This window comes from Maylandia zebra, linkage group LG11, assembly GCF_041146795.1.
Source record: "Maylandia zebra isolate NMK-2024a linkage group LG11, Mzebra_GT3a, whole genome shotgun sequence".
Taxonomy (NCBI): domain Eukaryota; kingdom Metazoa; phylum Chordata; class Actinopteri; order Cichliformes; family Cichlidae; genus Maylandia; species Maylandia zebra.
The window spans coordinates 22,395,072-22,420,972 of NC_135177.1; the positions used below are offsets into that span (position 1 = coordinate 22,395,072).

A 25,901-nucleotide genomic window follows, 5' to 3' on the forward strand; every position below is an offset into this window, starting at 1 on the left:
AAGAGACTGCAAGTAACAAAGAGCCTCAAGATACAATTTAAAACTGTTTCTTTGCCAAGTTGTCTGGTATGTGTAGACACAACATTGGTTCATCTCATGCGTTAGGTGCATTTTTATGCTTGAATTCTGTCAGATTAAATTGGATTAACAAACAATAAAATAAAGTAATATTTATGGTAAATGGCCTGTATTTATATAGCGCTTTACTAGTCCCTAAGGACCCCAAGGCGCTTTACATATCCAGTCATTCACCCATTCATTCACACACTGGTGATGGCAAGCTACATTGTAGCCACAGCCACCCTGGGGCGCACTGACAGAGGCGAGGCTGCCGGACACTGGCGCCACCGGGCCCTCTGACCACCACCAGTAGGCAACGGGTGAAGTGTCTTGCCCAAGGACACAACGACCGAGACTGTCCAAGCCGGGGCTTGAACCGGCAACCTTCCAATTACAAGGCGAACTCCCAACTCTTGAGCCACAATCGCCCACTTATAATAATAATAATCTCAAAATGGCAAGATACAATGACTGGACTGAAAATTAATGAAAAGGTGGTCAATGTCCAAGGAAAAACAAACCTTTAAAAAAGCTTCAGCTATTGCTCAAGATCACTTTAAAAAATTACTTGCTCCATGCAAGCAAAATAGAAAGAAATGAGGAGTGGCTCAAGACACTGTAAAATACCTGTGTTGTATATAAGTACAAACTAGGATATAATATATTATTTTAAAAATACAGTATAGAAATTATCTATGTACTGAATAGGATCATATAATTTTCTTATATACTGTATACTACTGTGTACTATAATACAGTATAGAAATTTCTTCATTTGCTTTATCATACTCCTCTCTCCACTCTTGCCACCCCACTTAAGCTCCGCCTCTTCTCAAGTCCTATTGGTTAGCCATTGTGAAAGCCCATCCTGGTTCGATGCACCAAACCAATGAAACCCCTTAATGTCAAATGGAGCCTTTTAAAATCTCCGCCCATATTTAACCACTCGCAAGGAACACTGGGACATTTAGTTCGACTGCGGTGTAATAAAACAGACAGCAGCGTGATAGCAAACTACAGTCTGATATCCTGGTTTTAGGAGACGTTCACAGACTCCAGTTTGACAAGACTGAGAAAGTGAAGACCGGCATTTTATACTGTATTACATCGTGCAGTCTGGGATTACAGGGCGGCGTTATTATGGTGAGTAAAGGCATTTGTATGAATAAGAAACATTTTCATTCGTTATGTTATAACTAGCCTAGAAGGCAGAGTGAATGAAGGAAAACGATGTAAGCTAAAGTCAGCAAACGCTTCTTTTCATGATAACGGAACTAGCTAGCTAATAATAGTTTCTCTTTAGCTTAATCCACTCTGCCGGATAGACCATTGCCTAGTAGTGTTAAAGTAACCTGGTAGTGTTACAGTCACCTGGTTGATCCTCATCTGGAGCAACCATGTGATTTACCTTTACCTATAGAAACGTTTGTTACTGGTCGGCACAATTGCACGGTTGAAGGGTAATGAGACGCTTGCTGAGCTGGGTCTCCAGTGCCCATAAAATTATCCGGACCGTTTGGCTGACCGTGTCCCCCCTCGGGCCAAGAAACACCTCTCACCTGCTGTGCATCTCGTCTTTGCAGGGAGACAGAGTTTGCAATGGGACGCACAACAAGAAGGCTCTGCTTTCAGACCCTCAGCTGTTTGAAGACCAGTTTGAGGAGCTCGTCACAGAGCTCACAGAGAGAGACTTTACAGATCCCGTGCTGGCAGACGCATTGAAAAGACTGAGAGAGGTAAGTATGTATGACTGGTCTCTTTTTTTCATTTAGCAGAGGGGGACAATGATATGTAGATGTTCATATGTGTTTTTGTTTGAGGTTTTGGTATACAACACTCCTGGAGGAAAGAGGAACCGAGGCCTTTCTGTGATTGGCTCACTCAGGGAGCTTGTCCCGCCCTCCCAGCTTACCCAGGACACCGTGCAGCGGGCTCTGTTGGTCGGCTGGTGCATTGAACTGGTGAGGGTTTGGTATGGCGTGCTAAATTAAAAGTCTGACCGTATTTCATTAATTTTTTACCCATTAAAAGTCAGTGTCGGTCACAGGTGATTTTAATTCTGTTCCAACCTAATTAAGCATTAAGATGTTAAGCTGCTTTAAAAGATTGCACTACATAGTTATGACCTCCTTTAAAGTCTGCAATCTTCAGTAGGGGCTTGGGACCACAATAAGCAGTACAAACAATATCATTACTACTTTAACCAGTAACTTTACACTATCCTCATCTGCAATCATGTTTAATCGTGATTTATCTTTAATCATTGTTGAGGCTGGATTTTACTAAATTGACAGGAAGGTAGCTGGAATATGCAGGTTGTGTGTCTTTAAAACTTTCTCTCACGAGCAGACTCTTGACTGTAGCTTTTAACACTTTGCACAAGTGCTACGTTTTCTAATTTAGGTGTTGCCGCTGTGTGTCTGATACTTGCAGCTTCAAGCGTTTTTCCTCGTGGCAGATGACATCATGGATGGATCTGTCACTCGGAGAGGGCAACCCTGCTGGTACAAGAAGGTGAGACTTAATATATTCCAGAAAAGGAGACTAGTATGAGTTTGTGCTGTGGTTATTTTCCCACTTCCCTCTGGTTACCTATATAAATCCTACCTATTGGTTTGCTTGTTTTTGTTTTTTTTAGGATGGTATAGGTCTGGATGCCATTAATGATTCCTTTCTGTTAGAGGGGTCAATCTACAGACTGCTTCGCAGATATTGCAGAGATCAGCCCTACTATATTCACCTCCTGGAGCTGTTCAACGAAGTGAGTCTTCTTGGCTGAAAGTGTGCTTGTGCATCTGGCAGCAAATTCATCACTTCGTTCGTAAAATGTATGCAGTAACGGCTCTTAAAAGCCAACTGAGAGACTGCTGAAGAGGTTATGACTGTGGTTACGCATGATTTCACTCAAATGTCCAGCTTGAGCAATATATTATTGCATAGTTAAATCCGGCTCAACACTTAGCCATCTTCAGCATTGTCCACTGTCCACAAACTACTCCTCAGAAAATGCAAAACATCCTTCAATCCATTTTCTTTACCGCTTATCCCGTTCGTGGCAGTGGGGAGGTGGCTGGAGCCTTTCCCAGCTGCCATAGAGGGAAGAGAAAAAATGTCCTTTACAACATTTTCCTCAAGCCAACACTGTCATCTTGCTGATGTGTGTTTTGTTCAGCCAACCAATTTAATCAGCCTGCATATTTAGATTGTCATACAAACTAACCACAAAATTTTCAACACAGTTTCCTAATTCTTTAATTAAAATCTCTCAAATGATTCATCAGCTGTCAAAACATTTGCTTATTAAGTGACCGAACAGTTATTTCAGAAACTCAAGTACTTGTGAGTTTTTACTTACCTTGTGTGTTTTCTTCTTTCTTTTCCCCTCAGGTCACTTTCCAGACAGAACTCGGTCAGGCTCTGGATCTCATGACTGCTCCACCCAGACAAATTGACCTCAACAGATTCACCATCGAAAGGTCAGAAGGGGAGAGAGTGTTGAAAGATGAGTGTTGTTTATTGCAATAAGTATTTATTTCTTTTTCTTTTTTTGTCTTTAAGGTATAAAGCAATCGTAAAATACAAGACTGCCTTTTATTCATTTTACCTCCCAGTGGCAGCTGCGATGTATATGGTGAGTGTGTCAACTTCATGTTGCATAAAAATGGAGGTAAAATAATACAGCTTTAAAACACTCTTTGTACCTTTTTTCTTTTCCAGGCAGGAATCAACAGTGAAGAAGAGCACAGCAACGCCAAGCACATCTTACTTGAGATGGGGGAGTTCTTTCAAATACAAGTAGCTACTTTTCCTCATCATTGACCTTCATAGCATAATATTTCCCATTCGTTAGCTGCACGTGTTGCATAATACGCTGCTGACTATTCTGTTTTAATGACCATCTGATGTATTCTGCCACAGGATGATTACTTGGACTGTTACGGTGACCCTGCTGTGACAGGAAAGATTGGCACAGACATTCAGGACAACAAATGCAGCTGGCTGGTTGTGACAGCCTTGGAAATCATGACTCCTAAGCAGAGAGAAGAACTAGAGGTTGGGCCTCATTAAATAAATGCTTCTCTTCTGATCACGTAAAATTTATAAATATGTGGCAGAGTTGGGTTGCCACTGTGTAGAATTTTCATTTTGATGATGCTTAGCTGTACGTGCTCTTGTTTTTTATCCTTTAAATGTGCATTTGTATGGTTGTTAGTTTTAAAACTTTTCGTTTTTAAATCAACTGATATAATGAGCAAAATAATAATATTAACCGTATTAATACATTATGTTGCAGAGAAAGTAGCAATCTCTCTATCTAGCCCTGTCCCTTACATTCTTGTAATATTACTTTGTAATTAAGGGGGGGATTTTGAGTTAACATAGCATCTCATCTAGAGAGAATTTTCATACGGACAAGAGAGTAACCACTGTTTGTGTATACTGTCGTTAGACTCTGCAGTAGGATAGAATAAACATCTAGATCTGCTGCCGGGGTAGCTTCATTATTCATGTCAGCTGGTTGCAGAAATTAGTCCTTGGCATCGCCAGATGTTGCTAGGGCCTCAGTCACATGCCATAGAGACCAGTCAACGGTTACACTCTATTGTCTGCTTGTTGTACAACAAGTTGAGATACATCCAACTACAACAAACTACACAGCAACTTGATTTAGTGCTGGCAGTTATGCAGCTCTATGCTCTAAAGCTCGCATTGCTGGCTTGCGTCTTCTATAAGAAATCAATACTAGTTTCTGGTGGAGTAGTGGTTCAGCTCTGTTTGCGTCATATGATATAAAATTGCTAATCTTACCCTTAACTTTTCTTACTAGCAGATATTCAATGTTCTGGGCATCCAGAAAATTCCCCTGACGTATGTGATCATTGGTACAGTTTAAGTCGGTATTAAAACGTCTACACCTTTAATTCTTTGACGTTCATCTGTTCCCACCTTGTTTAGACTCATGACTAGAGTCATTTGTTAGTGTTAACAAGTTCATTTTGATCTCCTCCTCAGGGATGTTATGGACAACATGATGAAGCCAGTGTGGAAAAGGTCAAAGCACTGTACAACAGCCTGCAGATGCCATCATTGTACCAAAAATATGAAGAGGAAAGCTACCAGCGCCTCCAGAAACTCATCGCCAGCCACGCACAAAACCTTCCTCACTCTGTTTTCCTCAATTTTGCCCAAAAAATCTACAAGAGAAACAAGTGAGAGGGCTTGCTGCTTTGTAGAAAATATGTTAACAGCATCAAATACACAAGTCTGGTGACTCTTATGAATACGCACAAGCAGGTCCTCACTTATTTAAATAAAGTGTTTCAGACCTCAGCAGTGTAACTCAGTCAGGACTTTGTTTAATAGACGATGTCCTCTGTCAGAGGAATCTGACTGATAGAAGGATAACTTTGGAGTGAATCACAAAGGGTCTGATTTAACTTCAGTGTGCCTGAACTGAGGAACACATGAGAGGGATGATGGATTAATGTTTTTTTGATTGCATAATAAATGGGTGAATGCTGATGGCAGAGGACAGATGATGAAAACTGACAAACTGTTCCATATGTTTTATAGTGTTTAAAGTCCGTACTAGCCAAGAATTTATTGCTTTTAATAAATAATATATAGTGTATGAACAAACATGGTTGTGTACATTTCATCTTTTTGTGTGGTGTTATGTTGTTTAAAGAGACAGGATTTTTTTTTTTTTTTTTAGCACAGCTTTTCCAAACATCCTGGTTTTATTTTGTATGCTTGCGTTATTTTACTTTCCTCACACAAATCAAAATTATTAACCACCATGATGCTAATAGTCAATGGTGTGTCCAATTTGCAGCCTGTAGTCAGTTCTAGTTTTCACAAAGCCTCACATACGTCTGAGCAATCTCAGCCCAGCTCTCAAGCTCCTCCAGATTTGATGGTCTTCCCGACAGATTTACAAAGTCAGGGCTTTGTGCAGACCAGTCTGTAATGTTCACTTTGGCCATCTGGAAGCAGTTCTTCAACAGAGGCAACAAATGTTTTAAGTCACTGTCACCTTGGAAAACAAAGCGATGACTGCTTGAGGTTTTCTTCCAGAATCTTCACATATCCTTATTTCTTTGTGATTCCTTCCACTTTCATGAGATTCCCAATTCCAAATGCACTGAAGCATCCCCACCATGATGTACCCCCAATACGGGTGTTCTTTGGGTTGTATTTCTCTCCCTTCTTTCTCCAAACATAAGCAGCATCCCTGCTCTAGATTCAGCTCATCTGAGGAAAGCACTCAGCATATTTAGCATACTTTAGTCTGACTTCAAAATTTCTCGCAGTTTTTCTTTCCAGAGTGTTTGAAATCTTTTGCTTCCTACGTCTACGAGACTTGGTCTGTATTGTGTGGCTCCCTTTGAATTTCTTGACGATACTTCTCACTCCAGTTCTTGACACTTGGATATGCTGTGATACTGTTTTATATCCATCTACTGCTTTATCAGCATGAATAAGTCTTTTTCTCGACTCATAACTGATATCTTCTGTTTTTGGCATGATTTTTACTCAAGTGACGACTCAAACCCTTGCTGACATTTTTATACTGTGTTTAACTTGGAGGATAACCGTCAGCTTGAGCTTTGAGCACTACAAAATAATAGCATGTCATTGCACAGCAGTGGTTCATGATATAGCTCAATAAAAAGATCCGTTTTTCAGCGGGCTAATAATTTTGGTCATGGTATTTGTTTCTGAAATAATTTTGTTATTATGTACAAATAGAAATAATTGTGTGTGTGTGTGTGTGTGTGTGTGTGTGTGTGTGTGTGTGTGTGTGTGTGTGTGTGTGTGTGTTGGGAGAGGATAATAATTTTGTCCTTTTCTATATGTATTTAAATTGCAGTTAAACGCAATTAAATATGACTTTTTTATATGAGTTAATTTTCTGTTAAAGAAATCACCAAATGCATAAATCATGATAATTGGGCGGTGAACACTTGAGACTCATTATTTTAAGGAGGCAAAGCTAAAAAGGACTATAGATTAACTGAATGTGATGATAAGGCGAGGGGTAAGGGGTGTGGTTTGATCGGGGGAGGTGGGGGGATTTCTGGATGCTCGCGAGAAGACAGATGCTGAGGCTATTCGAGATTCACATTCTCACGGACTGGGGATGTGAGAGAGCCCGACGAGATGGAGACCTTCATCCATCTTTATCTGAATGTGAGTCAAGTGCATTTTTATCAGCTTTATCGTGCATGTAGATGTCTTTCAAGCGAACCTGCATGAGACGATCGGGTAAGAAAATCCTCCTCTTACCCCCCCGAGACTGCGTAGGATAAGACAATAAATTCCTCTGTTCGCGGTGGCATTTGTCGGATTAGATAGCTTTGCGTAAATACGCAAATAACTGTTTTGTCTGTTCTAATTGTAGTGTGAAAATGATGGTTTTTGTCTGAGTTGTAATAGGGGCGTATGGGCCCGTTTATCAGAGCGATGCGGGTTGGAGGTACTCCCCTCCTCCCTCCTCCACCCATCCACCCCTGTCTCCATCAGCTCTGTGGGATCAATAGATACAGGGTTAAACTCTGAGCACAGGACGGATTGCATTACATATGACGGTATGCTGTGTTTTATATTTTATTTCAAGGCTTAGTTTGCTAAGGGCCATCCCGACGGAGGCCCAGCAGTGTAAACAGGCACTCCAGTGATTTATATTCTTCAGTGATGTGAAGGGCACTGTGGAGGAATATATGAGCAATAGCCTTCAGTAGATGGGCTTTTAAAAAGCAGACTGGGTGTTGTTCTCTACCGCTGAGTGATTATTTCATGCTCCACTTAAATGTATGTGTGTTTTCTTTGTTATTTACGATTTGTTTCTTTTGATCCAGATTTCCATGAATATCATAGCCCAGTGAAGACGAGCATAACTGATGACAGTTATCAGACTATAAATTAGCTGACAATTATTATTACAAGGAGAATCATTTCATGTGTGTGGGTGGGTGTTTGAATAGTTGGGTGTTGTGTGACACCAGCAGATGAAAGGAGCCGTGAAGGTATCTTGCAGAAGCACTGCATACAAATAGAGAAGCTCTAAAAGTATCTATTTAGCTGCAAGATTGCAGGAATTAAGTATTCGAAATTTTGTATGGAAGACACCACCTTCTGTATTACACTATTATCACCGTTTGCATCATCTCACCATTATGACAATGTAATTTTTTGTTTATGTGGATATTATTATTCCCAGGGACGCTGGAGCTTATCCCAGATATTGTAGGGTTCACTCTGGACAGGTGCCCAGATCTGAATAATATTTTTGATCATATTAATAGTCATTTTAAGCCCTAACATACATTTTATATGTTAGGGCTACATTTTTCCAAACAGATGAGTCCCAGCTGTGGTCTTTAGATGTCTCAGTACCTACCATAGTACCTCTAAATCTTATTCCTAAGGTGTCAGAATATTTAATATTTTAATATCTAAATATATTTATATAATATTTAATATCTAAAGCTGTCAGAATATTTAATTTTTGGCTTTAAGAATAATTCTGCTAGTCTAAATAATAGAGCTACTTTTAGCTGCTCTCTCATTCACAAGGGGCCGACACAGTGAGTAGCTCTTCATGTTTAATTTGGCAGATTTCCTTCCAGGATCAAACCGGAAATCTTTCATTTTTTTTTAGGCAAAGATGTAAACCACTGCCACATTAGAGAGCCAGTTTGCCAGTATAAAAAAAGTCTAAAAAATTATTTGCATTTTTTCTCAAGAAAAAGTCCCTTTGATTTGTATCCACAGCATATGGTCAGGGCTTATCAATGATGACTAAGACCTCACAGGGTTAAATGATTATTTGATTATGACTCTTGCTGATTCACTTTCAGTGAAACTGACTGCTGGAGAGGCTGTGGGATGGAAAGAGCAAATCTTTTCCATATATTTTTTTGACGATAGGACAGAATGGCATTTGGATATCTAGTTTTCAAATCTTATATTTAAGTACCATCACACCGGCTTATATATTTCTATCAAACCTGTAATGATCCTGGTTGCTCTGCATGTGTTAGCAGATTTGTTTGACTTCCTGCAGGAAAAACTAACCTTTATTTGACCTGTTTATATTTGATAAATGCTTGAAAGGATGTAGTAAATAATAATAAAAATTCAAACAATGTAAACCAGACTTTGTGTGAAAGTGTACAGTTATAATTTAACACCGTGTTACACAGCAGTGTAATCTGCTGCACTTGGTTTTAAATATTTTATTTGTTTGTTTGTTTTTTACTTTTGGTTGGTTTTGCATTTATTGTTTGGATTGGTATGCTCACCTTTAATACTAAAAGAAAAAATCCCACCTCAACACACACACACACACAGAGGAATTAAAATTAACTACTAAGAGTTCTCACCGTATTTATTTTAAGGGGCAATGCTTGACAATGTGCTACTCTAACTGTGAGTCACAGTGTGTGACTTCCCGGGCTGTGATAATTACAGAACAGAAAACCCTCAAAAGCAGTTGCCTTTTAATGAATAGTCTCGATGATGGGTTCGCTTCAAAGCTTAAACCTAATATGCAAACATGTGTAGAGTAAGAAATCGCTCTGCGATGAGCAGAAGCTGCTCGTATTTGTTATTCACTGTGTGTCTTCTTTGATGTTACAGGATCTTGGGAGTCACGCCAAGATGTGACTGTCACGGCGCGTCATAGTTTGGAGGCTCTACAATACTTGTTTCCATAGCAACAGAAATATCAGAATATCCAAAAAAGTCCCATTCCCACAATGCAGTCCTCTCAGCCGCCGAAACCGCGGCGCTTTGACGTCAGCAGACGGACCAATAACTTAGCTGCACCAAAGTCTCACGGCCCTGGGTTTCAGAGGGAGGATAAAAACATGAACACAATCACCACGCCGTCCCCACGCCGGGCCACCAAGGGTCCCACTGCTCCCTCCAGGACCAGAGTGGGCGTACAGCCTCGAGCTCCAGTAAGCCAGTCCAGGTTAAGCTCACAGAAACAGGGTTCTACTGTCTCTAAACTAGCTAAACCCAAACCCAAGAATGCCCGTGCATCTGCAGCAACTCAAATTGTACCCGCAGCGGATCCGCCTCCTCCGCTTCCCTCGGTTCTTCCTGTTGACCCGAACTGCAACGAGCCGAGCCTCCCGTGTCTATGCTGTGATGGCCGATCCCCGCAGGACAACAACAGCATGTTCAACCACAACCACAACAACAACAACACCATCTCCCTCAGACATCAACTGCAGCTACCGCCTCCACCGGCCCCGATGCCCCTGAGGCAGGATGGGACCGGGGCCAAGGAGCAGGCACAGGCAAAGGCCCAGATGGAAATTTCTGCCTGCCCTGCTGCCAGTCTGGAAAATGAAGAGAAGATTTCAGATGAAAACACTGAAGTAGACAATAAGAAAAATGCAAAGGTGGAGGAAGATGATGAGGAAGAGAGCAGCGGGGATATTGAGATTGATGATGAAGAGGACGATAACGATGACGATGAAGATGATGACACCCTGGTCCCCTCGTGCTGCGACTGTCCCCCCTCCCTCCTGGAGTTCTCGCTCTCCTCTTCTACCTCCTCTTCCTCCACTTCCATCAGCTCCTGTTCTGATCTGGAGTCTGACTGTGCCGATCAATCTGCCTCCATCTGCTCTTCCCAAGATCAAGACAATCTGTCCGTCTCTCTTTCCTCCAAAGACCACTCTCTCCTACAAGGCCCTGATAGCAAGCCTCCTGCTCGCTCACCTCCATCCCTCCTTCTGAACCGAAATCCCTTCTGTTTAACATCTCATTCCCCGAGTCCACCTTGCTCCCCAGATGAGGGTTACCCTTCTGCGCTTGACTCACCTTCCCCTGACTACTTAGGAGTCAAAGATGATTCTGAGGTCACCAAATTAGGCTTGCTTGACTTTCTAGAATCGGTCGGAGAATTTGGGAAAATGGAGCGGTTCAGCCAGGTGATCCAAGTGGCTCGCTGGGATCTGGACGGGGAACAGCACTGGGATGTTCTGCGGGATCGCTTAGATCACCTGGATCGTTTGGAAAAGGTGAACAGGGAAGTAAAACTGACCTACATTGCCAGACTCCACGAGAAGGGACTTGATCTTGGAGATCTGGATGAGCAGGACCTTTCAGATGTCATGGATGAAATGGGCAACATTGACATTCCCTGGAAGCTGTATAAAACACATGATGGAACGATGGGAGAATCTCAGGAGTTTTCCGATGCCGGGGTCGACTTAACCGCTCCGTCAGACTGTGAAGATCCCCTCGTTCCAGATTCCCTCACACCTTCCCCTGTTGAACCGCCACCTAGACCCCCAAAACCTCCAGCGCGACATGCCAGCGTGAGCTCGGACCTCCACACCTACATAAATATCAGCAGAGAGACCACCTCCATTGCTGTTTCCACCTCTCCTACATTGTCTACCTTCTCACCTAACTCCTCATCCCCCACATTCACCACTTTTAGGTGTGAGAAATCCCTACCTTCATCTCCACCATCCATTCCTCCTCTCCCTGCTTCTAAGCCAGTTCCTTACCTCACTCTGTATACCACCCCTTCTCCACCTCCCTCTATCCCCACCCCAACACCTCCTATCCCTCCACCTCGAAAGCGACACCTCGCACGGAAGGAAGCGCAGCGCCTCGCGGCTCTTCAAGCCGAACAGGAAAAGACCCCCATGTCCCTCCCCCCACCTACCACCCGCCCCCCACCACTCCCTCCTCCACCTGTTATCTCAGTCTCCTCTTCCTCTCCTCCTGCCATACCACCTCCACCTGCGCTGCCTCCTCCACCATCCTTCCACGCATTGGATGTAGAGATTCGGAAACTGCTCATGCTTGCTGGACTTACCCAAGCTGAGCTCCTCAAACTCAGCCCTGAGCTTGGTGTCTGTGTCGGGGGGTTAGAAGACGAGGGAGATGGAGATAATTTCATGAAACCGAAATCTCTGGAGTCGCAAGAGTTCAGTCTGCGGTACAGAGAAGAGGAAAGTGAGCCTGACACACAGCTGGTGGCCAGAGATCAATGGGTTGGCACTGAAAAGTTGGAGGGAGATCAAAAAGCAGATATAGCTGAAGAAGGCAAAAAGAAAGAGGAGGGCAGAGACACACAGAGAACAACGTCATTTACTGAGATGGCAAGGAGAAGGAAGAAAAACACTGGCTTGGCATTCGACCAGTACTACAGTTTAAGCAATACACATGAAGATAAAGCAAAGAATGTGAGCTTTGGGGCTTCCCGTTATTCTGCTGAGCCACCAGAGTCACCGCCGCCTCCTCCTCCCCCTCGCCCTCTGCCACCCATTCCTCCATGTTTGCCATCCCTCAAAGTCAGCACTCTGCCCGCCAACTCTGAACAACCTGAGCGTTTTGATTGGCTGATAGCATTCACACCTGAGTGTGAAGCCCCACCACAGCTGCCACCCCTAGAAAAGAGAAAGGCATATGTGGAAACCCAAAAGAAGCCCAATTCGTCAGGTACCTCTCCAGGGTCAGCTCCAAAGGTCACAACCTTTAAAGAGTTGCGTTTCCGCAACAAGAGCTCCTCTCCTCCGACTAAGGTGATCATTGAGCCCGATCCTGACCCCACAATAATCACTCCAGATCCAGATATACTCTACAACTTAAAGTGGAGGAAACATAAGGAGGGAAGTGATGGCAGCCAGTGGGAGTACACCTCTCAGGCTCAGGCCCTCTTCATGCAGCCGCCGCCAGCCCTCACCTCAATGGCTGCTCTGCAGGAAATGCTCCAGAGAGCTGATAAGGAGGGGGGGCAACTAGAGTTGTGCCCATCACAGAAGATTGGCTGCTCAGTCAGTGACAGCAGCCTGTGGACCTTGGGCAGAGAGTGGGAGGGGGAAGAAATTAAGAAGGAAGAAAAAGAAGGGAAGGACAAACTAAAGGAGGAGGTGGAGGTGAGAGGACAAGCTGATGGAGGACGGACTTTTGAATCAAGAACTTCAGGTGAGTGTGATTTTAATGGTAGTAAATTGGAAGTTATATTCAATAACACAAAGTACAGTCCTGCCTGTGCATGTGCATAGAAGAAAGTAAACACACAAAAATAAGTCAGAGCAAATTGGATGACAGAACAGATCTGGGACGGGCAGATGATGGAGAGGAACAGATGGGGAAAAGGCACGCTCACAGTCGTCTTGCTCAGTTCTTCAGTGATGCACAAATAATATCCTTTGACATTACAATGAAAAGAAACAGAAAGCCAAGGGAAATGAAAAAAAAAGTACACTCATTTGTGGAAATGATAAATGGAGCCACGGAAGAGAGATGGAGCGGGAACATGAGTCACTGAAAAGGATGATGCAATGATGCGATGGCAGGGGATAAACAGGGTGATTTTAGATAGGGGAGTAAGAAATGTGAACACAACAGTGAGAGATGGAAGAATATAGTGAGGCTAGTGAAGGTAATATGAGGAGAAAGGGGAGGTTGGAAACTTTCCAGCCAGTATTTCCTGTACGGGTTATCAGTGTGTGATGTCATCACAGACTTATTCAATTATTCATCCACTCTTCAGATTGAGGGGGAGAGGAATAATGGAGCTCACTCACTTTAAATCGGACTTTTTCCTGTTTCCTGTTTTTGTTTTTTTCTTTCTTTGTTGGCATCCTGAAATATTTTCCTTCTCCCCTCTCTCTCTGCTTCTTTAATAGTTTTGAATCCCAGTTTTGGGACATTTATGTGTTTTTACTTATGCTGTCTCCACCCCAACACCCCACCCTTTGCTCCCTGCAGCACAGATAGCTCAGATCAGGTTACGTAGCTCATATGGTCCTACATTAGGCTACATTAAAACTAAGTTGTTCATGTACAGCAGGGTGTTTAAAACCAAGACTGGATAATTTTTTCTAAATGATTTATAGGTTAAAAATTTATAGGTTAAAAGTTTCAGATCTTTTCTCAAAACCACTGCAGTGAGGTAGGTTTGGGGGATAGGTGTATACACCTTTAAGAGCTGAAGGGGTGGATCTTAGTACATGGACCAATTACTGCCAGCCAGGGTCAGAAAACTAGGAAGTATCATGTATTTGTTGCAGTTCAGACACAGCTCAAGTCTAACCAAGGTATGGTTGCTTTCTAGCTCCTTTTTTAGTTTAAGGTAAATACAGTGTAACGAGAGTCGGGGTGCCACTCTGAATTTCCACAAAGGCGGGCCTGATGATTGAGCAGAAAGGAACAGAAATCTGTTATCTGTTGACTGACTCAGCAGTACAGTTTTTGCTGTACTGGTGGAGAAGGGAGGGGTGGTGGGGAAGAAGGTAGAGAGAGATAGAAACTAAAAGCAGAGAGTGAGAGAGAAGGTGATCCGGAGGTGATGACAGCACGCACTGCAGTAAAGTACAAAACGTTTAGCAACACCAGTCACTGACTGTGGTTATCACTCATAACTCTCAGGTGTCAAACAGAAATCTGATGTCACAAAGAAAACGTGGATTCTTAACACGTGTTGTAGTAGGATGACTCTTCAGGAATGGCATTTTAATTATGATGAATTAAGCGAGTGAATGACAGACCGAGTCCTTCTACCGTGCAGCTGTGAGACTGCTCCGTAATTATTCTTTTACAGCCTCCGTGTCATTTCCTGTCATGTCAGACCCCTCCTAAGCGAAAGACTGTGTTTATTGCTCTTCATTGACTTCCATGCACCGTTGGTGTGTAACTGTCAATCAGACGTTTGACTGGAATAAATACTGCATGGTGTTTTGAAGATGACTGCTAGAATACACATGTGCATTTTTTCTCTCAACAGACACTAACATGTTCTGCATCTCTCTCTCCTTCCCATTTCTTTGCCGCCTCTTTCTTACTTTTATCTTCCTTGTTTTTCTCACTTATCCATCCTGTTTGGTTTGTTTCCATTCGGTTGTCTCCATTTTGGCATCATCGCTCCCTCATTACCATTTATGCTTGTGCGTCTGCCCTCTCCACCCGAACTCCTGCGCTTTTTGGCCTTGCTCTCCCTTTGAACCGAGCAGTTTCCTCACCCCCGCTCTCCCTCGCCCAGTCCTCCCAACCCTACTTCCTCCACACCGCTATCCCTTCCTTTCGCCCAGGCTACTGTTACTCCCACCCCCTTGCAGATCCCAGGCCCCGCAGTCATGTAGGCCAAGGGCCCACAGACACACACAGAAACACACGGTGGACTCCTGCTGTCCACTCAGCTTGTATCCACAGAGATGAATCGAGCTCTGGGTTTAAAGATGAATCCCCGGCTGCTTTTGGTGTAGAGTCTCCACGTGACTGTGGGGATAAGTTTAAGCAAAACACACATTCAGCTTACCAATATAACAGCGATCCCAAAACCAATGAAAGGGACTTTGCAACTGAGTCAATCTGCAATCTTGACTCTCTTTACCAAAGTGATTCAGAGAAGCAGAATGATGCCAACGCCGTGTCTGTTAGCAGCACCGCTGAAGCTCCAGGTTGCACCACACCGTATAAGAATATCGATGTTATGATGATGTATTCAAACAGCATTGGTGCTAGGGATTCGATGTATTCAGAGAAGCGCTCACTCTCACACACAGACCAGGTCAGCATCAAGGCTAGGACATCCAAAGATCTCCCTCCCCTCCCCACCTATTACCTGTACCACCCTAAGAACTGCCCTCTTCACAGGGGGGCTCCCCCCCGCCTCTCTCCTATTGGAGCCCTCTCCCCTCCCCATCGCTCCGGAGCACCCCCTCCCGGTGCAGCAAGCTCCTCCCTCAGCTCCCCGCTTTTCCCCCGCTCGCACACCTTGCCTGCCCTCGCTGCTCCCCTCTACTATCCTAACCTCTACCCTCCTATACCGCCCAGGGCGCCCCCCCTACCCCCAAAACTCCACCAGGCTCCTCTGCAGTCACGCGTGGCGAGTAAGATCTCTCTCTCTCTCCATACATCTTACACTTTTTCTCCTTGTCTGACATCTCGCATGTCTGTCTATCTCTCTGTCTGTCTCTATTTCTGTCTCTCTTCTCTCGTCTGGATGTGGTGGCCTACACGCTTGTGTCACCTATGGCCCCGGGGGTTTGCAGATTTGAAAGAACTAGGTAACTGTAGCTGTTTTATATATCAGAAGGTGCGTCCCTGCAGGCCATCTGATACGTCTTATCTGCTCTGTCCTTTCAAATCCGCAAAGGGCCTTCAGAAGGGTAACAGCTGTTTCTGTCACAAGGTGTCTAGAGTCACTCTCATCACTGTCTCTCTCTCTCTCTGTCTGTCTTTCCTCACCTGTCTGTCTCTTTGTCCCGATATTGTTCTTGTCGTCTTTTTGTTTTTGCATGGTGTACCCACACAGACACGTGCATTTCATGCAAAGCGAACCTTAAGTAGCTGCTTGATGATGATGTGATGCTAATAAATAAATAAAGTTTTCATTTTTATTTGTTCTGTGTTCGGTTAAGATCCACGGCATCCTGTCCATTGTACACATTTGCATTTATCGATCTAGTTTATATAAATACATTTATATAAACAGCAAAATGTACTTTACACCTACCCTTTGCACATGGATGTACTTTCTTCTGACCTGGTTCTTGTGGTAGTTCCTACACTTGTTTGTTCCTAGCTCTGCAGTTCCTCCGTGTATGCCTATATTAAGTATGTGAGTATTTGTATAACTGTGTTTGTGTGAGTTGAGGTTAATTGCATGGGATCCTGTTTAGCCCTGAAGCAGACAAAAAGTTGTGTTCACAGATCCAGTTGTGAAAACCTCATCACAGTAATCCTACAGGATGTGCTCGCTCACTGTTTGTCGTCAGCAGTAACGACTGCTTCCATCTGCTTCTATCTGGCTTCTTCATTGCTTAACTGCTCCTGCTAATAATGCTAATATTTTAGTTGTTTTGTTTCTTTTGGTGGCGATTCATTTTTTTTTAAGTTTGTTAATTTGTATTTTTTTTATCACTTGCATACAAAGTAATTGCGATATATATTTATTTGGGGTTTTGTTTACCATCGCTGTCAGCTGTTCGCAGTGTCTCATTCGCTGGCTCTGTGCTGAAGACAGACACACCCTGGATGGGCGAGGATGTGAAGCATCCAATGAGAGGTCTTGGCCTATCCTCTCTGTGCCTACAGGAAAAGAAAGGTGGGGTTGGATGTACATGTGCAGGATGTGCGTTTGTTTGTCTGTGCACGCTCTTCTAACCAGCTTTACACCCGGTTCTCCTCTCTAGCCCTGGTAGGCGCAGTTAGTGTGGCAGTGGAAGCCATATTGGCCCAGTTCAGTTCTTCAAGGACTGTGGTTCAGAAGGTCAGTACCTGCTGGTTTGATGACAGTAGCTAGAAGGACTGTGTGCTTTTTCATTTTTAGTCACCCTTTATAATCTATGTTTTTTTGGCTAAACTTCATGGTGTATTAAATTCATTATGTACCTTTGAAAATATTTCCCCTCTTCCTTCTTGTTTTGACTATTGTGTGCCTTCCTCCAGTCTTCCTCAGTTAACAGGGTACTAGAGTATCTTAAGATAACCCAGTTTCTTAGTCACAAGAATTTCTTTGTCAACTTGCTGCTCACTCACCACCCAAATCATCCCTCATTACATCATGTTGATCATCATCACACAATCCCCCTTTTCCACCCCTCCCTCTCTCTTTGAGTCATCCTTTTCATCTTCTTGTCCAATCGCTGCACATCTTCCTTCTCACCAAACACCCATTTTTTTCCCCCCCAAACCGTGCTCCCTTCCTTTCTTCTCCTCTCCTCAGGCCTTATCAGGAGACAGCGCTATAAATCCATCACTGGGCCGTCTGGTGCTGCAGTGCCTCTGCCCCGCCCTCCACAGCTTGCTGACTGATGGCTTGAAACCCTACCAGAGTGACCTGATTGCAGGCAGAAGGCCAAACTCTGCTTGGAGTCTGGTCCAGGCTTCAACCAGGGCAGGTAGCATATCATGCATCATAGCCGTGGATATTAAAAATCAGATATTATCCTGTTGTTCCTCTTGAGGTTTGGTTTCCTGGTTGATAGTGATAAACTCTGCAATTCGTCTGTCTCCACTTTTCTCCCACATCAGTCAATACTTGTTGATTTTATCGTCTAAAATGCTGAATAAAGTGAACACCAGGACACAGATATTGATTGGCCTACGAGTGCCAAGCTTCACAGCAATTTTTCACTCACTTCTGTAAGGTCCTTCATTGATCTCTCTCTCTCTCTCTCTCTCTCTCTCTCTGTGCATTTTATCCTCTTCCTCCCAACCGATCTTCCAAGGTCCTAAAACTCATGCCTTGTTCAGTCTGCAAGTTCGAGTTGGAGAGCTACCCCAGCTCAGACAGAGCAAACACAGGTTCAACGCATTCCTCCTCGGCCTACTGAAGTAAGCAGTGGCTATTAACAATCCTTGATCTCCACTGACGACTCGTTTAAGAGCATGCTATTCATTTTATTATTGCACTCACAAGGCCAGATTTACTAATGGTTCTGCGCAACCACAAAACCATTTTGTGGCATTCATTTACCTCATATACCTCAAATTGCAGTAAATTGAACATAGAAAAAAGACTTGTTACATTTTGTGCCTGGTGTTGTTGTGATAGTTGCATTAGCAGTGTTCATTTATTTGGAATGACAGGATACCAGTGTGAGTACGTAACGACATGGGTGGATGGGTCAAAGTTGTGAGTGTGTGTAAAAGGTTCGACTACATCCTGTAACTCTTCGCTCGGTCTTAACTCTGCACGCTTAGATCTGAGCTCCACATATTTGTGGTCCGTAGTAATACTGGTATTTTGATGAAGTGGAGCCTAACTTAACCAAACTGAAGTGAACTGAAGAGTCCTGATGTTAAATAGGCAACAGGGTTATATTTTAGAGTGAGCTGATGGTTTTCAGTGTTTCAGGCATTTAGTCTCATTTCAGTTTATTTATTTATTTTTGCTCCTCTCTATCAGAGCTGTTACATACCATATTGGAATGTGGAGCTGAAATGAAAACGGGATCTTTGTTAATGTGTTAGAAAAATGTCTTCATCTTACAATATGTAATATTGACTGAAATAGGTATTTAGCGCTTCATACAGCCTGCAGGAAACAAAAAAGCAGATCATGCACTTGCATAGCGGCACAGTAACAGTATCTTCAGTAAGACACCAACAATAAATAGTGATTTGTGTTCTCCTACACATGGTGCAGGTCAGCTGTTACACATAGTGTGTAGTAACGCAGCTCTCGTCTGCGCTCCACCGGAGTCTCAGTCCTCAGGTTCACACTCAGTCTTCAGTCATTTCTAACAGTGGAGTTCAACCTTATATTAAAGATATTGTCTCTCCTCCAACTGCTTGTCATTTTCCTGAATTCTCTCACTGTTTTCAGAGAGAAACACTTGAGTAAAACCTGTACTTGCACTGTTTTACTACACCCTCATCGAGGCTGCTTGTTTTTAACCTGCTAATTTGTGCTGCTCTTGCAGAATGCTGAAATCAACTGCCTGCATTCTTGTTTATAAATTAGCACATTGTTAGTAGATCACCCACATAACTTTCCACTCCCATGGGCGCATTTCTGCATTTGGTAATTTGCTCCACTTAGTAAATCCGGCCTAAACTGCATAATAATTTCTGTGCACGTATCTTCTTTGTATCCTCGTTACTCATCTTCTTTCTGTTTTTGTCTCGTAGTACCAAGCTTCTTGACTTCTGGCTGTCTTACCTTCAGTCTTGCAGTGGTAAGTTTTCCTCTCTTCTAGCAGTTGTTGCAGTTATGAGCAGGGTGCAGTTTGCCAGGGTGGGGATGCAAATGCAGGGGATTTTCCCCTGTTTGATGAATAAATGAAATGAACTCAGAGTATCAGGAGACCGCTTGCCTGATCAGTGACTTCAGAATTTCCTGCAAAGGTGAGCTCCACAGCAGCTGCTGTGACGGGCTGATTGAGAAGAGCAGTCACGCGTTCATGTAAAAAGAACCTGTCCACAGTTCAAAGTTAGAGCAGGTGATTTGCGACACTGTAAGACGAGGTTACAGAAGAAAACAGGTAAGTGTTGAGAGAGAAAGGGGGAAGACACTCAGCAAAGGGCTGTGGGTCAGACTCAACCTGTGCCACCGAACACTGACCATAGGGTACGTGGTCACCTGCTGAGCAACCAGACTCATTTTTACACATTTTTTAACTCTCAAACTCGAAGATCTCCAATTGATTCAGTAAATGAATCATCCAGAGAGAAGGAAAGCGAAGCACTTCAGATGACGCGGGAAAGCAGAAAAACTCTTTCATCAAAGCAGGCTGTTTTCTTGATGTAGGTATATGCTATACAGGACTAATTAATATTTTTTAAATGCAGCATTTTGTTCTGTTGAAATTTGTACGTATTTCTTTTCAAATATTGAAGCTTAATGGCAAAATACTATTAATTGGATTTGGGACCTTATTCTTGCATGTCAAACCTTTTATACGGCTGCATTTGATCGAGACGTAAACATTAATATTTCTCTAGAGGCTGTTAATATTCCTCATATTAATTTCATTGAAAAGAATTCATGAGAATATTCTTGTAAAAGCTGTGGACATGTGTTTACGTCCTGAATTTGTTTAGTTGGATTCTCTAAACGATACATTGACAGCAGCGATAAATGCCATTATTTTCATGTCGTGGTGCAAATCTGGTTACAAGCATAAATGTAAATACTGAAACTGACCTCTCTCTCGCGCGCGCGCTCTCTTTTCTCAGATGTGCTGGAGACCTATTACCACCCCACCTCTTTTATGCGTCTGTCGCAGACCGCCTGCCAGCCTCTGTTTGAGGAGCTGCTCCTTGTGTTGCAGCCTCTGAGCCTGCTCACCTTCAACCTCGACCTGCTCTTCCAGCACCACCATTTAGAGCCAGAGAGTCACAGGCCAGAGATCCCCAGCCCTCCCTTTCCGGATCCTGGATCCCAGCTTTCAACAAATGAGACAGCAATAAATGGGTCTCAATCCAAAACTCCAGACAGCAGATACAGTGAAAGCCTCTCAGAAGTAGACTTTGGAAGCCCAGATCATCAGGCAGCTAAAGATGCTAAATCATCACCTGTGACTAATTCAGATAATGGAGGATCGGCAGCGTCAACAGATACCAGTTTTGGACCCACAAAGGCTTCAGTCACTCAGGAGGAGACGAGTCCTCAACTGTTGTGGGTCCAGGAAAAAGAAATTGAAGATTTGCCTCCTCCTAACGTTGAGGAAGACAGCCTCGCTCAGCAGGCAGGACAGGTAGCCACAACTGTTCAACTCCTCTGCCTTTCTATTCAATGATGATTGTGTGATTATGCAGAAATTAATTTATCAGTTTTTTTTATTTACAGGTAATTCAACAAGGATGGGGTGCTGTGGTGCGCTGGGGAGGCCGACTGAGTCAGAATCTGGCTGAGTTGAGCCTCTCTGCAGTGAAGAAGGATGAGATGAACACAGATCTGCCAGATCTCCAGGCTCAGGCAGGAAGCGACTACACTCCAGTCAGCGGTAGTACTCAGGTTCCCTGGGGTCTGGGCCGGCTCTTTGGAGCCTCCAAAACTCCCACCAGCCCGACAGGTCACACACAACCAACCAGGTCAGTCATTAAATATGTAATAGTTATTATGTAGTCTAGACTACAGAAATTGGTTTTACTGATAATCAATCAATTGAATAAATTAAATTAAATCAGCTTCTGAAGACAATTGTCTGTGACTCATGACTGTTTGTAATTTTCCAAGTTTCTGTAATTTTCCTCAGACGTCCCTCTCAGTGGTTTGCACCCGGTGTCACTGCGCTGACCCGAATGGTGAGCAGCAGCTCCACACCAATGCTGAGAAAGATCCCCGAGACTCTGGGAGAGACCGGATCAGAGTCCGAGAAAGATGTCGACACACTGGAGATGAAGGACAAACCCAGACCACTCAGGTACAGCAGACATAAAGTGATGGCAATGATGGATAAGGAGCAATGACACAGCATTGCTGTTTTCTCACTGTTACTGTTGCAAGCGCTGATTCTGTTTCCAAGTTTTAAATACATTTATATGACCTATATTGGCCTTTATAATGTAGACCAGGGGTCTCCAACTCCAGTCCTCGAGAGCTACTGTCCTGCAGCTTTTAGATGCGTCCCTACTCCAACACAGCTGAATCAAATGGTTGGATTACCTCTTCAGCACGCCATCAAGTTTGGCAAAGGTGATAACAAGCCATCCATTTGATTGAGGTGTGTCGGAGCAAGGATGCGTCTAAAAGCTGCAGGACAGTAGCTGTCGAGGACTGGAGTTGGACACCCCTGATGTAGACTGTCTTTGTTAAGTGAATGGTAACATCTCAAAGCCCAAAACTGGCAAAAATCAGATGACAGCAGTGTAATTTTGGGTCAGACCTTTACACAAGTGGGATCCTAGTCTGCATATGAAAGATGGATCCAACTTCAAGGTATGAGTAGTGATACCAAGCTAGTGCCTCAAATCTGCATGCTCTCTTCTCATCTGAGAAGCCCCATTGTTTACACGCCTGTGACAAAAAAAATTGACCCGTGATGTCAGTAAGTTGTCCCAATGATTTTATGGTCTCAATCGCTGGTTTCAAGTCAAATTTTACATTTCCATCCAGAGTAAATTAGATGATAGGGTTTGTCTGCCTTGTGAGTGTGCAGTGTCCTCTATTTTTCACCCAGATCTGGTTTCAAAAGACTAATATGGTCACAGTGGGTGACACAGTTATTTTTATGTCTTTTCTTTTGCAAATCAATATTTTTCCCCACTGATAAGGGCGGCAGGGGTTATACCAGAGACACCAGAATAGCTGCTGTTATCAGTCTGAAGTCTTGTAAACGGTGACTCATCCCGTCTGACATTATACGCTGACGTTACTCTTTGTGGCTGGTGTAAACGTCGATCACTGCGGCTGAGACAGTGTCTTCTGTCCCAGGTCGGTGCGAACGCTGTGTGACCACGCTGGATCCGGTTCCGAGCTCAGCTTCCGCAAAGGGGAGGAGCTCGTGGTGTTAGGAGGCGTCGATCAAGACTGGATTCGCTGTCGTCAGGGAGACAAAGAGGGGCTGGTACCTATTGGCTACACCTCTCTCATCATGTGACCATAACTGCTGCACTTAATCAACACTAAAAAAATCAATAAATAATTATAAAATATATATATATATATATTTTAGGTGAGTATTGAGAGGTTATGGTAAGGCTGCACTACTCTGAAAGGGATATTTCACACAGGCTCGGTTACAGTTTGAGTTAAGGGCATAACACCATCTGTTGTGCTTTATGTGCATCAGAGGCAATCTGCAGCCCCCCCCCCCCGTTATGAACATATTGGAGCTTTTCCCATCACAATCATTTCAGTTTGGTAGCGTTCAACTAATAGATTTTAGCAGCAGGAATTGAGCAGATGGTGCGAAATAATGACTCGACTCAAACTTGGATCATTTCAAACCAGAAGACCTTTGATCCTCGAGTGAATTATCCCTTCAAATGCCTTTTTTCTCCATTTCCGCCTTGCTTGCCGGCCGCTGATCTGAAAGCGATCGCCAAAATTCTTTGCAGTCTGTCACACTCGAGTGCGTTCAAATCAGCGGCTATCTGTCGCGAGGAGGCGGCGGTCGACAGCCTGGCTGCAGGTCGTCGAGTGGGGAAAGCATGTCGGAGTAGTGGGCCGTAGCTCCTGTTGCATACTGCGTAGTAATGTAGTGAACTGTAGCTGTGTAGACCCGTTCTATTGACCTTTTACCCTTATTGACCTCTCATCTTTCTCACCTAGTTTATGTGTGTTTGACATGTTTCTGCTACTGTATTTGACTGTATAAATATACATATAAAAATATATATATATAAATATATAGCTATATAAAACGAGATTGATATTACCAAGATAGACAGAAAGGTAGATAAATATGAGAAAGTAGCAGCTTAAGGCTGCAGCCGTATTGATGGAGTGATTATTCATCTTTACATTTGCAACAACATGAAGCGGATGTCATACATGCAAAAACAAATGAATATGTGTTTATTTTAAGTATGCAATCCAGTATCTTCCCTATTGTGCGCTTTATGTATTGCCATTGTCATCATATTCATAACATGATTAAATTGAGCTCATACCTTTTAAACTCTGTATGCACTGTAATGTACCACGAATGCTCTGAATGAAAACATCTTAGATATCCCACAAAGTTATAGACGACAGCGACCTGTAGCCAGAATCTCACAGAGCCTCCGTGGGTTTTAGCAAAAACCCTCACAAAAGTCTGCCCCGCTTTCTCGGCACTGTCTGAATTTCAAATGAACGCAGTGAGAAAAACCCCAGATGTGATGTCGATTCATAAATGCTACAAGTCTGTGGGTTTGGTGGCTGGTCTTCACCTCGTACCTCAGCTTTTGTATTTATCTTAACCCCATGTTTGCCGATCATAATCATTGATATTAATGGTAGTGGTAGCAGTGGAAGTGATTCGTTTGTTTTGTTGTTGCTTAAATGAAAAGAAAAAAAAACCTGTTGTTTTGTGTCACATAATTATTAGTTATCTGTATCTATGACTATGCATATATTTAAATGCGCAACTAGAAGTGTGTTTAGTTTGTTATAAAGTCTATTTTAATTTGATGTTATCATGCAAGAGGAAACCGGAAGCATAAAACGATAAGTGCTTAAATTAAAAAAAGAAGGAGGGCGATTTTTAAGCGGCCAGGAAAGGCTAACGCTAAAGGACCTCTATTCAATCAGCAGGAAAGTTCCATTGCTATTGATCAATCAGGGAAAAGATCAGTTCTGCAGAGTTTCAGTGTAGCATGCGATTGCTGGCAACAGTCCAGTAGCATTAACTTAAACCAGTGTCATAACTCATTATCAGGAAAAAAAAATGCCAACACAAGTGATTAAAAGAAATAAAAGAAACAAAGTCTAGATACAGATAAAATATCAGTAGACACATTTAGTTTGTTTCTTTCCGATGTGAGATTACAAATGCATTTGTTTAAAAGCTATTTATTTATGGGATGTATTATTTATTGATCTTGAGGTTTCTGAAAGGAATAGCTCGCTAATTATCCGGGTTTTTCGTGTGCGAAAATGCACGCATGGCCGTGTGTATGTGCGTGTATGTGAAGTGAAAGCAGAGATGAGTTCGAGCACTTCTCTGTCAGCGCATCCTGCACTTTCACTTGTGTGTGTGAGTGACAGTTAGTTCTGTTCCTCCCTCTCCTCTCTGGTGTCATGTAGCCCGTAGACATCCCGTTGTCCTACTGTTGCGTATAGAGTGCCCCTCTAGTGTCAGTCACTGTTCAGCTCCTGCATGTGCTTGTTTGTAAATACACCAAATAAAATATGTATAAACCAAACATGATCACCTGTTGGGAGTCATTTTTTTTTGCACTATAGTTGATGTAAAATCCCCTATTAAGCCAGAACCTCAGCTCTATACTGAAGAGAACCTGTTTATGTGTTACAATGGTGGATGCTCAAAGTAAGCATGCTAAAGTTTAAAATAATGAGATTATTTTATGTGGAGGTAGTGAATGAGCCATAATCTCAGTTCAGTCAGGTTTTTCTGGATCTTTCTTGGATCTTCATGTTGTCATGGAGAGGGGATGCCCTTAATTAAGACATCTCAGGGACACAGCTCTGACTGTGAGGACAGCAGTCCATCTAAACAAGGTCCAGTGTAAGATAAATAAGGATTATTTTGAACTCTGAGCCATGGACTTTGCATGTTTCTTAATATCGATTGCATTTCATTTATTTGTTGATGTCTGAAATGTGCAAGATTACAGAGGAAATGAGGAAAGCTCATAATGTAGTATCCTGTAAAAACAACAACAATAATAAAAAAAACACAAAAACTTTTTTAAGCTCCTGAGAAATCATAATCTTCCCACTTTATTTACTCAGATCAAGA

General features: G+C 43.0%; 2 protein-coding genes across 4 annotated transcripts; both read left to right on the top strand.

Moving 5' to 3' along the window:
- The first annotated feature begins 1,014 nt into the window (after positions 1–1,014).
- Positions 1,015–5,700, top strand: fdps (farnesyl diphosphate synthase (farnesyl pyrophosphate synthetase, dimethylallyltranstransferase, geranyltranstransferase)). Its single transcript, XM_004541249.4, has 10 exons — positions 1,015–1,203; positions 1,644–1,796; positions 1,881–2,021; positions 2,494–2,574; positions 2,699–2,821; positions 3,448–3,536; positions 3,619–3,691; positions 3,778–3,855; positions 3,979–4,113; positions 5,074–5,700. The coding sequence occupies exons 1-10, from the start codon at positions 1,201–1,203 to the stop codon at positions 5,272–5,274; spliced, it is 1,077 nt and encodes a 358-aa protein (XP_004541306.1). The 5' UTR covers positions 1,015–1,200; the 3' UTR covers positions 5,275–5,700.
- Positions 5,701–7,160: 1,460 nt separating this feature from the next.
- On the top strand, positions 7,161–25,349 carry rusc1 (RUN and SH3 domain containing 1). Of its 3 annotated transcripts, none has more exons than XM_024804117.2 (12): positions 7,161–7,254; positions 9,706–13,023; positions 15,054–15,932; positions 17,027–17,149; positions 17,238–17,314; positions 17,771–17,945; positions 18,276–18,381; positions 19,681–19,727; positions 20,728–21,248; positions 21,341–21,585; positions 21,750–21,917; positions 22,928–25,349. In XM_024804117.2, exons 2-12 carry the CDS (start codon positions 9,825–9,827, stop codon positions 23,091–23,093), a joined length of 5,706 nt encoding a protein of 1,901 aa, XP_024659885.2. In that variant the 5' UTR covers positions 7,161–7,254; positions 9,706–9,824; the 3' UTR covers positions 23,094–25,349. The 3 variants fall into 3 exon arrangements, with proteins under 3 accessions (XP_024659885.2, XP_076746129.1, XP_076746128.1); XM_076890013.1 differs by having other exon boundaries at positions 7,201–7,329; XM_076890014.1 differs by lacking the exon at positions 15,054–15,932.
- Positions 25,350–25,901: the final 552 nt, after the last annotated feature.